Source organism: Callithrix jacchus, chromosome 1 (genome assembly GCF_049354715.1).
Source record: "Callithrix jacchus isolate 240 chromosome 1, calJac240_pri, whole genome shotgun sequence".
In the NCBI taxonomy this organism is placed as follows: Eukaryota; Metazoa; Chordata; class Mammalia; order Primates; family Cebidae; genus Callithrix; species Callithrix jacchus.
Window position 1 is genome coordinate 12,676,816 of NC_133502.1, and position 17,742 is coordinate 12,694,557.

The following is a 17,742-nucleotide window of genomic DNA, read 5'->3' on the forward strand; positions in this document are numbered from 1 at the left end:
GAGATGTAATAAGAAAGAAGAAATATAGCAACTCTAAGAAACTTAGTGGTTTAAGTGCACTTTAAAAAAAATCATCTCATCAAAAACCTCTGAAATGCCTGTAAAATAAAACTGAGAGAATGCTTCACCTGAACTGAAATCAGCAAATAATTCTGGCCTCATAGTCCTAGGCTTTAAGGCTTTCTTCTAAATATCAAACAGTTAAAATAAATGGAAAGAGGATGCCAAGAGTACCCACAATTCCCTGGTGCAAACCTTGTATCAAATTGTAGGCAGTTAGTGGAGGGCATTAGAAATAGCTCCACTAAACTACCACGGCTCAATAGCTAAGAGCTCTTTTTTGTTCTTTAACATTCATTCTTTTAGAGCCTCCTGTGTGTTTTAAGGATGTCTCTGAGAGACTTGCTGGTTTTTTGAAACTTTCTTATGTTTCACACAGGGTTTTTGTTTCCCTGAGTGCTTTCTTTTGAAGTCTCTGATTCCTGTTGCTGGATCTCCCCAGTTGCTGTGTAATTCATGGTTGTCCATGCTGATATTTAAGAGTAAGGCACTAAGAAGCTGAGTTGGCATGGCAGGTAAACTGGTAGGCCGGCTGAACTGTTTCTCAACTGTTGGTATTTAACTGGTTTCCCCTTTTGTGAAAAGCAGCATAGTATAGTGGTTCTATACATGGACTCTGGAGTCAGACTGTGCATTCATAACGAAAGCAGTTAAAACACAGCCCAACACATCACTACTGCTATATAAGTTGTGTCTATCATTGCTGTATTTTCCATTTCCCTAGAGAAGAAATCTATAATGTTCTGGCAGAAAAGGTAAGCGTGAACTGCCAGTGTTATCAGAGCCAAGAATTTCTATCCAAAATTTAGGACTTCACCTTTGCCCTTCCTTTGATTATATTTATTGTCCTTAGGTCAAGAATCTTTCTGCTCCTTCTTCCAACCTCTCCAGAATGAGAAACCAAGAATTATCCTGGTGTAGAAGAGAGGTAATTATTGATTTGCACAGGACAAGGGACGATATCTAGGGATGTAATTGTTTTTTATTCAGACTTTAAATGAAACTTCCTATTGTCAGATTACTTATAATCCTCTTTCAGATGTAATTGGCAGCCCTAATTTCTGAATATTTTGGAGTTTAGCAGAATGTATTACTCTGTCTCTGGGTTCTCTCCACCACCAGCATTGGGTCCCTTTTGTTTCACTATTTATCCGTAAACTTTTAGCTTTTAATATCTTTAGAGTTATATTAAAATGGGAGAGTTCCCTGACCCTCTCATGGGACTGGTAACAAGGTTGTGGCTTGTTTGATCAGCTGTCATGTGCTCCAACCACTTACAGGAGGGGGCGCATGAAGATGGGCAGGTGCAGGAGCCAGGGCAAGTGTTTTTGGGTTCTAGCCCTGCTTGTCTGGTGTCCAGGAAGAATCAGGTCATACAGACTTGAAGGATGGTGAATGCAGGGATTTTATTAAATGATAATGGTGGCTCTCCGTGGGATGGATGGGGAGCTGGAAAGAGGATGGAGTGGGAGGATGATCTTCCCCATGACTTTGGCTGTCTGTGGTAAATTGTCTTTCCAACCATTCCCAGCCAAATTTCTCTCAATATTGAGATGCTCCTCTCTTCTCCCCCTCCCTTCTGTGCTACTCTGCTGCCCTTCTGCTCTTCTACTCATGGAGTGTGGGGTTTGGGGTTTTTATGGCTACAGGATGGGGGGCCGTGGCAGGCCAAATTGGCTTTGAAAAAAGCAACATCTAGGCATGAAAATTGGCATACTTGTTCTCATTTAGGGCAATAGGTCCAGTCTTGAGGGTGGAGCCCTTTCCAGGGTCCCTGCCCTCCTGCCTCCTGTTCATATCAATATTACTATTATTATTTTAGTATCATTTTAGGAAAGAAGAGTCATGGTTAAATTGAAGTCTCTCACACTTTAGACAGATAGATGGTAAACAGCATTAATGAGAAAGGCAGGGGGCATTCCACATGGCTTCTGCTCCCTCACCTGGGATAGATCACAGTGGAATATAAGGGAGAGCCTCTCCCACTGGTAACAATGAAACTGGATCAAATACATTAATCAAATGTTTCCAGGCATGGGATGATAGATAGAGCAATACTGCAAGCCCACAATCATCCCGCCCCTCTGGCTCATGGTCTGGCATAATTTCCTGACCACAGCACAAAAATCTGGAATCAAAACAGAACACAATGGTCCCTTTGAGCTGAGGAGGCAGAGGTCAGTGTTCAACATAAAGTGTCTGAAAGATTTAAAGCAGGGCACCAAGGGAGAGGGAAGCATGGGCAGAATAGGGAAAAATTATCTGATTTCTGTGCCAAGGGCTGTGTTTGCAGGGAGAGACTACTTATGGGTAATCAGAAAGAAGCTATGGGAACAGAGACACTGGTAATCAAGCAGTGACCAAGATCATTAGAGGTCTGGCCTACAAAGAAGAAAAATAATCTCATTAACACCCCACCAGCTCACCTACCAGAGAGAGCGGAAATAAAAGACCATGCCTTAGAGTAAGCCCTACTCTAGAACTATTTTGGGGAAAAAAAGGCTAAAACCAAATCTAAGCAGTACCACAAGAGAAACTGAATTTGATAATTGGGTTTTATTGTATTAAAAGGGTTTGGTAAACATCTTGGGCTTCTCACAAATATGTTCTTAAAAATCTCAAAACCAAGCCAACACAATTTCAAGGTGATTAGCAAGTAAATGATCTCTCTACTGGGAAAGGAAACTCCCAAGTCTTCAGAGATAATAGAAGAATCTCCACAATGATTTATTTATATCAGTAAAAAGAGAGTAGGTACAAAAAACAGAAAAGTGTGTGCCATAGCTAAGGAAAAAAAATCATTAGAAATCAAAAAGTGGGCAAAGGATATGAACAGAAACTTCTCAAAAGAAGACATTTATGTGGCCAACAAACATATGAAAATCAAAACCACACTGAGATACCATCTCACACCAGTTAGGATGGTGATTATTAAAAAGTCAGGAAATGACAGATACTGGAGAGGATTTGGAGAAATAGGAAACTTTTACACTGTTGGTGGGAGGGTAAATTAGTTCAACTATTGGGGAAGACAGTTTGGTGATTCCTCAGGATCTAGAACCAGAAATACCATCTGACCCAGAAATCCCATTACTGGGTATATACCCAAAGGATTATAAATCACTCTACTGTAAAGACACATGCACACATATGTCTATTATGGCACTGTTCACAATAGCAAAGACTTGAAACCAATCCAAATGCCCATCAATGGTAGACTGGGTGGCACATATACACCATGGAATACTAAGAAGCCATAACAAGGATGAGTTATGTCCTTTGCAGGGAAATAGATAAAGCTGGAAACCATCATTCTCAGCAAACTAACATAGGAACATAAAACTGCATACTGCATGTTCTCACTCATAAGTAAGAGCTGGAACACATGGATACAGGGAGGGGAACATCACATACTGGGGCCTGGTGGGGTGTGGGGCTCAAGGGGAGGAATAGCATTAGGAGGAATACCTAACGTAGATGACAGGTGGATGGGTGCAACAAACCACCATGGCACATGTATACCTATGTGACATACCTGCACGTTCCGCACATGTATTCCAGAACTTAAAGTATCATCAAAAAAAGAAATTAGAGAACCAAGAAATAAAATAACTGAAATTTAAAGTTCACTTATTGAGCTTCACAGGAAATTGTAGATAATAGAAGAAACAATTAACTAAATAGATCTGAAGAATAGAGAGTCATAAGACTGAAAAGACATGAACAAAGTCTCCATGACCAGTGCCACTATACTGAGCTGTGCAACGTAAGCGTAACTGGAGTTTCATGGGAAGAAGAGTGAAGATGGGATGGAATACATATTTGAAAAAATAATGCCTAAAAATTTTCTGAATTTGATGAAAAAGATTACATTATAAAGTTCAAGATTATTAATAATTCTTAAGCATTATAAATACAAAGAAAATTATACCTAGGCACAGAATAATCAAATTGCTTTAAAACAGCAATAAAGAGAAAATCTTAAAAGAACAAGAGGATGAAGAAAACATGTTACATACAGGAAACAATGAAAGGACTTACAGCTAACTTTTTATCAGAAACAATAGAAATGAATGGATAATGGAACAACATCTCTGAAGCGCTGAAATTAAAACTGGCAATCCTCTATCCACTGGCATTTCTATGTTCAGTGAAAACATCTTTCTTAAAAAAGTTAAATTATGACATTTTCAGATAAATAAATGCTGCAAAAATTTCTCTTCAGTGGACCTGCATTATAATAAATGCCAAAGAATGCTTTTTGGTTGGAGGAAAATGATATCAGATGAACACTCTTATCTCCAGGAAGAAATGACAAGTATGGTATTGGTAAATAAGTAGGAAACTATAGAAGATTATTTCTTTTCTTATTGTAATTTTCTTAAAGGAAAACTGACTAAAGTAAAAATATTAACAATGCAAACTGGAGTTATAATATGTTTAAACGTGCAAGTTTTGACAGCAATAGCACAGAAGTTAGAGTGAGTAAATGGCCTAATACTGTTGTAATGTTGTTACATTTTGAAGACAGAAGAAGTGAGAAATGAAAAATACAAAGCATCAAGTATGAGATGGGAAGAGAAAAGTTGACAGTAGGGAGTGGAAAAACTTAGGTGTCAAGTATAAAATAAACACAATTGACTCTAAATCATGTATGATACTTAAGGTAAGATATTTGTAGCCCTAGAAAATTACTATGAAATAAAAAGAATTTTAAAGTATAAGTAAGAATCCCATAAAGGAAGGAAATAATATTAAAATATTTTATTTTTCTAATAGGAAACACAGAAATGTGCAGGTTGGAAGAACGTGATAAACAACAAAATGGAATTAAAACAGCCTGACCTGCAATGTGGAAAATTCTACAGGACAAATGACTTGACTTGATTTCTTCAGCAAATAAATGACAATAAATAAAGGAAAGGGGAGCTCTAACAGATTAAAATAAATTTACGAGTTGTGTCAACTAAATGCAAAGCAAAGGAGCTTCCTTTGATCCTTATTGGAAAAGAAAACTGTAAAAATATATTTTGGGGAGGAACAGCAGAAATGAAAAAGGGATTAGTATTAGATAATATTGAGGAATCAGTTATTATTTTGTTTTAGTTTTGTGTGTTTTGAAAGAAGTCTGTGTTGACGCATTTATAGGGGTAAAACTATGTTGTCTAGAATTTGCTTTTAAATATTCTAGCAAAAACATGTGAGAAAAGAGAGATAAAAGCTTAAAAGTGGGACGTTGACTGTTGATGAAATTAAGACATGGGTTACATATGGTCATTTGGCTCCTTTTTAAATTTTGTGACTATTTGAAAATGTGCACAATAAAGAGTTACAAATAATGGAAGGGATTACTGTGTCTCAGAAGTCTGGAGCAGGTTTATCTGGCTTCCCCATATGCAGGTGCAGTGAACCTGACTTGCACTTTAGGGTCTCACACAGTGAGCAGACCCGAGTCCCTGTTGGACACAGGCAGAGCTTCACTTTTTGTTCTTACTCTGACTTTCTCTGCCTAGCCTTGTTGTATGCAAGCTCACATAGGTCCCATTCTAGCCTAGGAAATAGCATCAATCCCGTCTTTTGGCCTCAGTTCAAAACTACCTCCTCCAGCACAATTAACGCAGAACTCTTGACTTCGTAAAATAAAACTGACCCTTAGAATTAAATTTAGCTTGGATCTCTATGATTCTGTCCTATCCGCAGAGCGCTGGAGGGCAGACTGTCATCTGCACCCAACCCACAGCTGTGGGAAGCAGATCAGGTAACAGAATGACAGAAAAGCTTAATCAAGGGGAGGCATTTTTCAGATAATGGAAAATTATGCATGCTCCCAAGCTAAGGTCAATTATCCAGGGTAATAAAAATGTTAAAAATGTGAGAAAGTGAGATTAAGAGTTGGAGCAAGGTCCCTAAGAGAGCAAAATAAAGACCAGAGATACAGTGCAAGAATTCCTACCAGAGGGATGATTTATTTTTCTGTACACTGGTAGGAAGAAGGTTAAAAGATAAAAGAAACTACAGAGATGAGTTGAGAAAGACATGAATGAGGTCGAGGTGGCTTTTCTCTGGTGGGTGAACTCTTTGGAATAAGAAAGAATAAGATGGAGAGAGAAAAAAAGGGATTTGTGCACAAAGCTAGAATAATGACAGCAGTGGAATATGGGCAAGTCTGTCTGCACTTTAATGATAGCCCAGGGGCTGGTCTAGGCATCAGGGAAAAGAAAAAGATCTAGCAGTTCCAAATGGACCTCTGAATACTTCTTGATGCTGTACAGCCAGCGCAGATGAGACAGTCGGGCTCTTCTAGTGAAATAGCTCATTCCACATGTTACAGAAAGGCTCAGAAGAAGATGGCTCCAAAGGTAGGGGTTGCAAAAAGCACCATTGTCCAGAAAAGTTCATATTCAGATCCACTGGCTTCCTCTTCCTTCTCCCAATGTGCTCGAAAGAGGTTCCTGATGAACATCCTCACTTAGATCTAAGTCAGATGTCGTGTTCTAAAAGAACTGGAACATCAGGAAGAATTTTTATGGTACCCTTCCCTCTGAGTAAGTCAACGATTTCATCTTTATTCTATAATATTTTTTCTTAACTTATTTTTGTTCCTAACCACAAAAAAATAAGTTTCATGTAAATATAATAGTGATAAAACTGCATTTTCACAGAAAAATATGACCAAACAGCCTATAACTATAAATAAGTTTATTAATTGTAGCAATATATTTATGAGAGTTTTAAATATCCAGACCAGTTATTTTCTCAGATATTTATACTTACTGATAACGAAGCATACATACAATTCAAAAATACCTTTGGCTATTAAATAGACGCGTTCACTGTAGTCATAAAAGAACAAGAACTCTAAAGAGAATTAATGTTTCCTGGAATATTTTCCCACAAAAATCAAAATAGCATTAGAAATGATTGAACACCCAATACATACGTGATATTTGAAAGTGACTTCTGGTCCTCAAAAGTGTCCCTTCCTTCCCCAGGACATGTTAATTATGATGAATACAATCTGACAATTTTTTAATAAATTCAATAAAAACTTTTTAAGTGCTCTGCAACAATAAAGACAGAATACTCCAAATATGTTGCAGGTACTAATTTCAGCTATTTGCATGGACGTCCTCGAATTATTTCAAAGGTATCTTGCTGGCTTGCAAGTAAAATACAGATCTGGCTAAACCCAGTTTTACAATATTAAATATAAGCTTGAAGAAAACAAATCGTAGAGCTGTGAGATGTAAAAAATAAATATGAAGAAAGATAAAAGTAATGGTTTGAATCGTGTACTAGTTTAATACAAATAGGTCCGGAGTGCGGAGGAGCATGAAATGATGAGTGAAAAGATTGGTTTTCTCCTGTCTTGGCACTCATTTACTGAGCAATCTAGGGCAAGGGTATGAAATTGGTTTCCATGTATGTATAATGGGTTGGTGGGAACAGATGTTCTCTAAGATACCTCTGAGTTCCAGCAGCTTGCAATACCAAGTCTGAATACTTTGCTGCATCCCATTCTTATATCTCTTCAATGGAGGAGCTCAATAAAGAGATTGCAAATGACTAGAAGCCCTTCCCTGGCTTTGGCACATGATTACTTGAATACAGAGTATTTACCAGGAGTTCCATTGAGGGAGACATCCTGAACATCTTAGGAGTGCTAGGTAAAGTATCAGCAAGTATTTATTTTCGGTTAAGTAAATGAAGTATTTCAAGGGTTGTTTGAGTAACTGGTTTTCTTTGCGTGCTCAAGGTCCCTGCTTGCTTTGCATCTCACTATTGAGCAGACAGCCTGCTGGAAGTTGTCACTGACCACCACATACAGTAGCAGGTTACCAAAGGTGTTCAGAGCAGCTAATGGTCTTGAAACGATGTAAGCTTCGTGGATCTGATTCTCAATGGAACAGCTGATGGAAAGCAGGCGAGATTCTATCCGAATTATCCTCAAGATATGAAAGGGTAACAAACATACGTAAAATACGAGGAGTAGCAGAATGGCTAGCCTTCGAGCTTTCTGCTTAAGGCAGCTGTGAGTTTGTAGTCCATGGGTCAGAGTGTGGATAATTGTGGTATAGCAAAGTGTCACTATCACCAAAGGGAGGCAGAAGGTGGTTGCAGTCAAGATTACGTTGTACCATTTAATAGTACTGAGTTCATCTGAACTGGTGAGATCAAGACAGGCTGATCTGTTGGTCCTGTTGGTTGATGTGATCAAGAAGGTCATGGGAATCACAGCTACCAGTGAAATGATCCACACCACACCACAGGATACCACTGCCCATCGAATTTTGTGAATGGAAAAGCAGCTCATGGGGTGAATGATCACACAGTAGCGAAAGATGCTGAAGCAGGTGAGGAAGAGGATGCTGCTGTACAGGTTGAAATGGAAGCCAAAGCGGATAAACTTACACATGAAATCTCCAAATATCCAGTTTTCACCATTGGCATAGTAGTGAATCAGGAAGGGGAGGCTGGTCAGATACAGCAGATCTGTGCAGGCCAGGTTCAGCATAATGATGGTGCTGCTCTTCCAGGGTCGCATTTTGAAAATGTAAGTGGAAATCGCTACTGCATTCCCTGGAAATCCCACGAGGAAGATAATGCCGTAAATAACAGGGAGGTAGTGCATCTTGAGTGAGATGTTTTCGTCAGTGCAATTTCCAAAAGCGGCTGCATAATCGGGGAAATCAGAAGCATTTGCTAAATTATCTAGTGGCTTATTCATGGTTGCCTCCTTGCATCTTGCAGAAAAAGAAGAGAGTTCAGTTTGGCAATACGAATTGAATGAGAAGTAACTCGCTGATAAAGGAAAACAGAAAACATTAATGGTAGGGTAATAAAAACAAGGATCTACTTTTAAATGAAAATTGTTCTAACATCCTATATTTGCCACTTCTCTCTCTCTCTTTAATCTCAAAAGAGACCCTGTAGAGAATAAATTGAATTTCCAAGAAAATGACTGAGGCTAGTTACTAAATGCATCTAATAAAAATACAAAAGTTAAATTATCATGAGAATTAAAATGAAGTATTGGAAGAAAACAAGCCACGTGTAGCTTTGGAAAACAATTTGGCAAGGTTGCCATTTGGGCAAGCCATAGGGTATCGCCATTAGAGACTTAGCAACAGGACCTGCTATTAACACGTGTGATGCACGCCACCATCACTTCACTTCTACACAACACAAAATATTGAAAAGTCTTCTTATTACCTCTATTTTACAAGACACTGAGAAATGTTTTGTAGCTGATCTCTGGTAACACATCCAGTGGCTTAAATGGGATCCACACCCATGTTTGTCTGACTCAGAAGACACTCTCTTTCTACATGACCTCTCAGTACTGCCTCTCAATCTGTGTTTTGTTGATTTTCATCAGGATTGCCCTAAATAATGGAGGGAACTAGTGTGAAGACAGGAAAACACTGAATACTGTAAATTTAAAAAATATAGATTGCATACATTGCAACATTTAATTGCACATTTCCGTTCTTACGATTTCTTTTAATAGGTCACATAATTTGCTTGTGCAGGGGAGTGTGTTAGGGTGGAGGGGCTGGGTCAGTGGTATAATGCAACCGTTAAGAGCCTGCGCTCTGAAGCCAGATGGCCAGATTTTGATGCTCAGGTTAGACATTCAGTACCGTGTCCCTAAGCACGTTGATTAAGCTCTCTGGGGCTGGAAGGAGTGCAATTTTCACTTCCTTCTTCTTGCTTATTAGTGTTTTCAAAAATTTTGATGGTGAATTTTTGCAATGAGAAAAATACTTCTAGAAAAGAGTTACAATTAGCTTATTATTTGAATGTAAATGGCTGTTGGTAAAATGCATCCAAGTACACATTTATGGAGCACCCACTGTGTATTAGGTCCTCTGTCAAGTCCTAGCAGTAGAAACTGAATAACATACCCAGATGTATAAGTCACTGTCACAATCTACTGGGGGAATTGGACATGGAAAATTATTTTAACAAAATATAAACCCACCTCATGGAGCTGTCAATATTAAGTTAAAAATAGGAAGAAAAACACTTGGCATACTACTGGGCACATAAGAAGAGCTTAATAAATGCTAGCTGATGTTAGTTGCTGAGTCATTTGATGTAGGAATGGTACAAGACTACAGAGATCACAAGGAAAGGAGGAAACATCAGAGTTTGCCACCGTTATTACCATAATCAGATACTAAATCTACACTATCCAGCATTTCCTGAGAGGAGTACAGAGGTATATTTCAAACTAGCCCAACTTAACAAATCCTAAATTAGCAGAATCGGTCGCTGTTGACTGCCCTTGAGTGTTTTCATCCAGATCTCACTTAGTCCAGGAGGTCTGGGAAAGTTGTAATGAACTCAGCATGGTTATGGGACATTGGGAGATAAAGTTGAGAAGGAAAAATAAGAATTCATAAAAAAATAATAGTACAAAGCACTACTGTAAGTGACTTACATATTTAAATCTATTCAATCTTCATAACCAGGCGGGCGCGGTGGCTCACGCCTACAATCCCAGCACTTTGGGAGGCCAAGGTGGGTGGATCACAAAGTCAAGAGATCGAGACCATCCTGGTCAACAAGGTGAAACCCTGTCTCTACTAAAAATACAAAAATTAGCTGGGCATGGTGGTGTGCACCTGTAGCCCAGCTACTCAGGAGGCTGAGGCAGGAGAATTGCTTGAACCCGGAAGGCGGAGGTTGCAGTGAGCCGAGATCGTGCCATTGCACTCCAGTCTGGGTAACAACAGCGAAACTCCATCTCAAAAAAAAAAAAAAAAAATCTTCACAACCAATGGTGAGGTAGTGCTGTGATAGTTCCCCTTTAACAGAAGAAGAAACTGAGGCACATAGGAGGCAGTGATGTGCTCAAGGCCAAACGGCTAGTTAGGGTGAGCCGGGATGTGATGGGGGTGGTCTTGTTACTGGTCTGGGCTGCATCTTACAATGAGTAGGCAAGAGAGAAATCTGAAGGGCCTGTAATCACAAAGACCACTTAGCACATGACCTCTCAGTGCTGCCTCTTAATGTGTATTTTGTTGATTTTCATCAGGATTACCCTAAATAACTGAGGGAATAACAAGTGTGAAGAAAGAAAAAGGCTGAATATTTCAGAAAGCTCAATAAATCAAACACTGTAGAGCTATCCCTTGGTATCTGCAGTGAATTAGTTCCTGGACCCCCAAGGATACCAAAATCTGCATATGCTCACATCCCTGATATAAAAGTAAAATGGCATGGTATTTGCACGTAACCTATGTCCATCCTCCTGTATACTTTAAAATGTCTCTAGATTACTTATAATACCTAATGCAACATAGATGCTGTATAAATAGTGATCATACTATATTGTTTATGGAATAATGGCAAGAAAAAAGTCTGTACATGTTTATTACCGACATGTTTTTTTAAAAAGTATTCTCAATCCACAATGGTTGAATCCACCAGTGCAGAACCCATGTATATGGAAGGCCAGCTGTAACTGTGTGAACTAGAATTAAATTGAGAGAAGACTAAATGATTTGTCAAATAATCTCAACTTTTATTTTAGATTCAAGGAGTGCGCATGCAGGTTTGTTAGCTGCATCTATTAAATGGTGCTGAGGTTTGGGGGTTTGACTAATCCTGTCACCCAGATACTAAACAAAGTGTTTAAAAGGGTGCATGGATCATGCTAAGTGCTACATCAGAATCTGCCACCATTATAACCTATTCTCTGATACCAAATCTACACTATGCAGCATTTCCTGAGAGGAGTGCAGAGGTGTATTTCAAACTAGCCCAATTTAACAAATCCTTGACTGCCCTTGAATATTCTCTTTCAGATCTCACTTAGTCCAGGTGCAGATCAGAATGCATTTACAGGTTTGCTACTTTTATTCTGTATGAACTGGGGAAGGAATAGTCCAGGACATAGAACTTGCCTCTGGGCAGCTAGCTGTTAGGTCCTTAACCGGAGAGGCTGGTGCTTCCCGGGACCATGTATTACCCATCAAAAGTGAATGCTTCTCTCCTTGCCAAGTTAATTGACTCTAATTAAAAGTGCTATTCAACTGTCATCTACACAGCACTGGCGGTCACAGGAGTCAGGGACTGCTGACCAGTGAGAGTGCTCTGAAGCCAGGCAACCACACTGGACGGCTTCTCCCTTGGCAGCATGTCTTAAATGGACTCATGCATAAGGAGCAGGAAGTCACTTAAACTTGAAAGGAAATGGTCACAGCCAAGGAGTCCCAGAAGCAGCACATCCCAAAGACAGTTCTTAAATTACATCGAGAGGCCACTAAGTAGCTCATTTTGTTTCTGGAGCAAAGAAGTAAAGATAGTTTTAGTAACACTCAAAATAATTCTCTGGAGTTATTTCATTCGAATCGGGATTTGCCTTAACAGAGAAGTGAGAGGAAGAGAAGGGGAGGGAATTCAAGTCCGAGCTGCGTATCTGTCAGCTCCTTGAAAGCAAAAGCACAATTCATCTCACACCCCAGGGGCTGGTACACAGAAGGTATGCAGTAAATATTAATTTTTGCTGAATGCATTAAAGAACAACCAGTAACATCAGTAAAACTTATATGGTACTGAGGGGCTAGTAAAGTGGCAACTATCATTTAAAAAAAAAAGCTTGGGCCAGGCATGGTGGCTTACACCTATAATCCTAACACTTTGGGAGGCCAAGGCGGCTGGATCACAAGGTCAGGAGATTGAGACCATTTTGGCTAACATGGTGAAACCCCATCTCTACTAAAAATCCAAAAAGTAGCTGGGCTTGGCTTGTGCCTGTAGTCCCAGCTACTTGGGAGCCTGAGGCACAAGAATCACTTGAACCTGGGAGGCATAGGTTGCAGTAAGCTGAGATTGCCCTACTGTGCTCCAGCCTGAGTGACAGAGCAAGACTCTCAAAAAAAAAAAAAACTTGGTTCCTTGATGACTTCAAACAAGAAGCAAAGTGACAATTCCTGTCATTGCCAAATAAACCCTTAGCCATGTTATGGAGGCCATTTTAAACAATAATTCAATCAGTAAAATATAGATTATAGGTAGAAACAACTGCCTTATTGTTGTGAAAAAATAACAGTTAAATTTAGGATTGAATGAAGACTGACTAGCCAACTGTAAGGGTGGAGGGGTTGACTGGGAAGCTTAGTCTCTCTTCCATAAAACCTCATAAAAGTATAGTCTGAGTTTACAAAACATGTGTGATGTTAAGAACAGCACACAAAAACCGGTCTGGGCTGTGAGCAGGTAGGATGAAGCTGTTTCTTTCCTCCCTAACCTCAGGGTCTGGTGCAGTTCACTGCCACAACTCAGAACACCAGATGGTCCACAAACAAATCATTTAAGCTCAAAGGACTTAAAGACAAACGCGGCACAACCCTGCTTTATTCCCTTCTCTTAATACAACAGTAGTTCTCAAATGAGAGGAGCTTACAAATCACCTGAAACTAATGGGCTCTTTGCCAGCAAGAAATAATGATGAATGAAGTTTCAGCATAACCAAAATGTAAGTGTGAACTAAGCTAGGTTCAGCATGCATAAAAGCAAGCATCAAAGCTTGGGATAAACTTGAGGAAAAAAAAAAGCTCATAATTTAAGTACAACCACTATGGAGAAGAGTTTGGAGGTTCCTCAGCAAACTAAAAACTGAGTTACCATATGAGCCAGCATTTCCACAGCTGGGTATATACCCAAAAGAAAGGAAATCAGCATATCAAAGAGATATCTGCACTCCCATGTTTGTTGCAGCTCTGTTAACAATAGCCAAGATTTGGAAGCAACCTAAGTGTCCATCAACAGATTTACAGACAAAGAAAATGTGGTACTTACACACAATGGAGTACTATTCAGCCATGAAAAGGAACGAGATCCTGTGTTTGCAACAACATGGATAGAACTGGAGGTCATTATGGGAAGTAAAAAAAGCCAGGCATAGAAAGACAAATATTGCATGTTCTCACTCAGTTATGGAATCTAAAAATCAAAACAAGTGAACTCACGGGCATAGAGAGTAGAAGGATGATTACAGAAGTTGGGAAGAGTAGTGGGGAACTGGTGGAGGGGAAGGCTAATGGGTACAAAGAAGAGGTAGAAAGAATGAATAAGACCCACCATTTGATAGCACAATAGGGTGACCATAGTCAATAATAACTGAATCTCACATTTTTAAATAAAGAGTGTAAGTGGATTGTTTGTATTAATAGCACAAAGGATACATGCTCAAGTGGATAGTGGATGGATATCCCATTCTCTATGATGTGCTTATTTCACATTGCATGTCTGTATCAAAACATCTCATGTCCCCCACAAATATATATACCTGCTAAGTATCCACAAAAATTAAGAAATAAAAAAATAGTAAAAAGCTTGCAATTTTAGCTTTTTTTTCTCTCTGAAATTGGAAAGTAGCTGTGATTGTTTGAGGCTAGCTGCAGGATGTCAATGTTTGGGGAACACACTGCTCGTGGACAGCTGTCCTAATGCCAGCATACCCAGGAACCTCACAGATTGGGATTCCAAGATTCTGCAGCAAAGAAGGCAGGATCAAAATGCTATTGACTTAAGTGGCAGCAGATACTACTTAGCCTCCACAGCATACTCCTATGCATTTGGTGGGAACAGGCAAGTGGGATTAATGATGAAATGTGATTTTCTTAGGGTGTCTGTTCATTTTGCAGATCAGTTTTGTTAGATAAGTTAAGCTCCTTATCCAACAATGCCTCTACCTCTCCCAGCTCTCCTCCCTCTCCGCCGACCTCCCTGGGTTTTTCTGGTTCTGCTCCCATGCTGATCAGGGTCACAGCTGGTTCTTTCCTACTTTTCCCAAGATACCAATGGACCAGGGGGGTGCACGGTTGGAATACTTCATCTGTCACCTTCTCTCCAGAGTCATTGGAAGCTCTGAAGCTGGGATCACTTTGGGTTGTCAAAAAGAAACTTAAGAAAACCTTTCATTCATAAAGACTTACTTTGATTTCCCAGTCTACATATTTGAAAACTAATTTTACTTCATGCTGGTGGAAAACAGACCAATTCTTAACATAGGTAAATTTGTGACTGGGTGAGTGCTGTCCTCCCCAGTCCCTGAAGGAATCCTTCTCCCCAACCCTTCCGTGAGCCTCAAGGCTCTTCCCTCAATCCCCACTTTATTGTTGTTTGTTTGTTTTTGTTTTTATTTTTATTTGTTTTTTGAGACAGAATCTTGCTCTGTTGTCCAGACTGGAGTGTGGTGGCCATGATCTTGGCTCACTGCAACCTCTGCCTCCCAGGTTCAACGGATTCTCCTGCCTCAGCCTCTGAGTAGCTGGGATTACAGGTCCATGCCACCACGCCCTGCTAATTTTTTATATTTCTAGTAGAGACAAGGTTTCACTATGTTGGCCAGGTTGGTCTCAAACTACTGACCTCAGGTGATCCACCGCCCTCAGCTTCCCAAAGTGCTGGGATTACAGGCACGAGCCACCGCCCCCAGCCAAACCCCATTTTAAGTAAGTATCTGCAACTCAGTTTCCTTGAAGACTATTAAGGGGCCATGCTGATGGAGCCCAAAGATATGGTTTTACCTATTTGATCTTTGGGAGAAACAAATACAATATCTGAAAGCTCGCTTCAGAAAAATGAATGCATGGACACGCAGATATTATACATATTTGAGGTTTAGAGAACAGCACAAGCTAGTTTACGAAATCCATAGCAACGAAACAAAAAAGACAGAGGAGAAAGACATTTCAGGGGCCAACATTTTCCTCGCTTGTTGGGGGTGAGGGTGGGCAGTGTCTTTGGTCGCTGCCAACACCGCACAGTCCAGCAGGATGCAGGGTGAGTTTTGAGGACATTCAGCAGGGCTCTGATCAATGGGGTGAGGAATTAACTCTGTTTGTCTCCTAAGCACTCTCTCTGCCCGCCTCCCAGACCCCTCGCTTGGGTGTGAGAAAAAGATGAAATGAGATGAAATCAGCAATCCCTAAATCCCCCAGATCTCTCTAAGTCAAATGTGTCCTCTCCCTGGGCTTTTTGTTCCCCGGAATGAACCTTTGCTTCCCGCCACAGGATCTGGGGTGCTCCTGCTGCCGCCAAAGAAGGGGGGCGCTGCTCTGTCCGCCCCGGCCTGCTGCAGGGACGTGAGGGGGTGTTCCTTTCCCTGCGCCCCGGCCCCCCGCGTTCCCTCTCCCGGGTCGGCGCAGGGTCCCCCGCACCCGCTCCCTCCGGCCCGTGGGCCCCGTTCCCCGACAGCGCGTGGCTCACCTGGCAGCCCCGGCGAGGCGGGCGTGCACCCCGCGTGCCTGTGCAGCCTGGCTGGGCCCGGACCGAGGAACTGTACCGGGGGAGGCTGCGCCCCGCCCCGCCCCTCCCACCCCTCCGAGGCCCAGCGAGTAGGTGCGTGTTCCCGCGTCCTCGCCCCAGGCAGCCTGGCCGGCAACATCCAGCCTCGCCCACTTTCCAGTGGACACAGGGACAGCAGCTTCCACTCTGCGGGTCTCTGGACATCCTCCGTCCGGGTTTGGCGGGAAACTGACCCAGGGGAAAGTGTTTGCAGAGGTTCCAAAAACCAGCCCCGCGGGAGGGGTGTTGCCCCAGGAGGTTTGTGGCCGCCTTGTCTGGGTCCAGAAATATCACCGCTCTCCTACAGTTTAGTGCCTCTTACTTAGCGCGGATTAGAGGCGACTTACTGAAGCGTGGTCTTTCCCCGGTACCCAGTTTCAACCCTGCCCTCCAGCGCTTAGCAACGTGGTTTAAAACTAGTTTCTATCCCTGTGAAGAGCGTTTGTCTGTATCTCCAGATCCAGGGCGTAGGTAGCCTTCTTGCTACATAGCTTCGGAATCGCCTTTTCCCTTCTCTGAACCTCAGCCACGTCTTCCAGGTTACTAAGGCCCCCTGAACCATTGAACTTCAAAATCTCTTCCAGCATCAAAGAGTAGTTCACTGTGTCAGCGAATGGGGGTGCTTGGAGAATGCCCTCTATGCTCTTCCGTGGATGGATATTGAATGTCTCTTCTGCATTTCCACCTTGATGGACATCAAACGCCCTGTGTAGTCCATCCTCTGGGAATGCCAGCCAGCAGGAGCAAGAATGTTAGGCCAGGTGTCCCTCCCACCAGGGCGCAGTTGGAAAGATCCCGCCCTGGCTGATGGTTGGGAGAGCCCTAGTTACCCGTTTTTATTATCATGCTTATCATTATTATTATCTGAGTTCCAGCCTCTCCAGGAAAATATTTTGCATTAGGAGAAAAATTATTCTCTAACTTTACTATGTTTAATCATTTCTTCAATTCTTCATTTGGAAATATTTGACCCTGTTTTGTTCCTACCTGTTGATTCATCAGACATTTGCTGTTTGATTACGCTGTGTCAAGCACTGAGGAGATAATGAAGAACAATACATCATCTTTGCCTTCCAGGAGCTCGTGTCTCATAGGAAATAAGATATAAATTAAAAACGTGATTAGGGCTTGCCACCGGTAAATAAAAGTGCCGGGAACGCATATAACCCAAATGAAGGCTTTCTGAAGTAAAAGACATCCCAGCATTTTTCCACAGTAAGCAAGATTTCCAGCTAAAGAGAAAATGGCCTATAGAGGTTATTTTAAAACAAGTAATGGGTCCAGAACTCTAGACATGGAAGGGACACTTAAAAATATCCAGTTCTCTAAAGTTAAAATGGTGCAGGTGCTATGGAAAAAAGTATAATGGTTCCTCTA

General features: G+C 41.1%; 1 protein-coding gene across 1 annotated transcript; it reads right to left on the minus strand.

Moving 5' to 3' along the window:
* Window positions 1-1,441: 1,441 nt before the first annotated feature.
* Window positions 1,442-16,331, minus strand: OXGR1 (oxoglutarate receptor 1). Its single transcript, XM_078369183.1, has 4 exons — window positions 16,288-16,331; window positions 14,414-14,566; window positions 11,060-11,111; window positions 1,442-8,862 (listed from the first exon to the last, which is right to left on the minus strand). The coding sequence occupies exon 4, from the start codon at window positions 8,786-8,788 to the stop codon at window positions 7,775-7,777; it is 1,014 nt and encodes a 337-aa protein (XP_078225309.1). The 5' UTR covers window positions 8,789-8,862; window positions 11,060-11,111; window positions 14,414-14,566; window positions 16,288-16,331; the 3' UTR covers window positions 1,442-7,774.
* Window positions 16,332-17,742: the final 1,411 nt, after the last annotated feature.

Coding starts and splice junctions, on each gene's coding strand:
- OXGR1 (XM_078369183.1), bottom strand. CDS start 8,788: ATGAATAAGCCACTAGATAATTTAGCAAATGCTTCTGATTTCCCCGAT.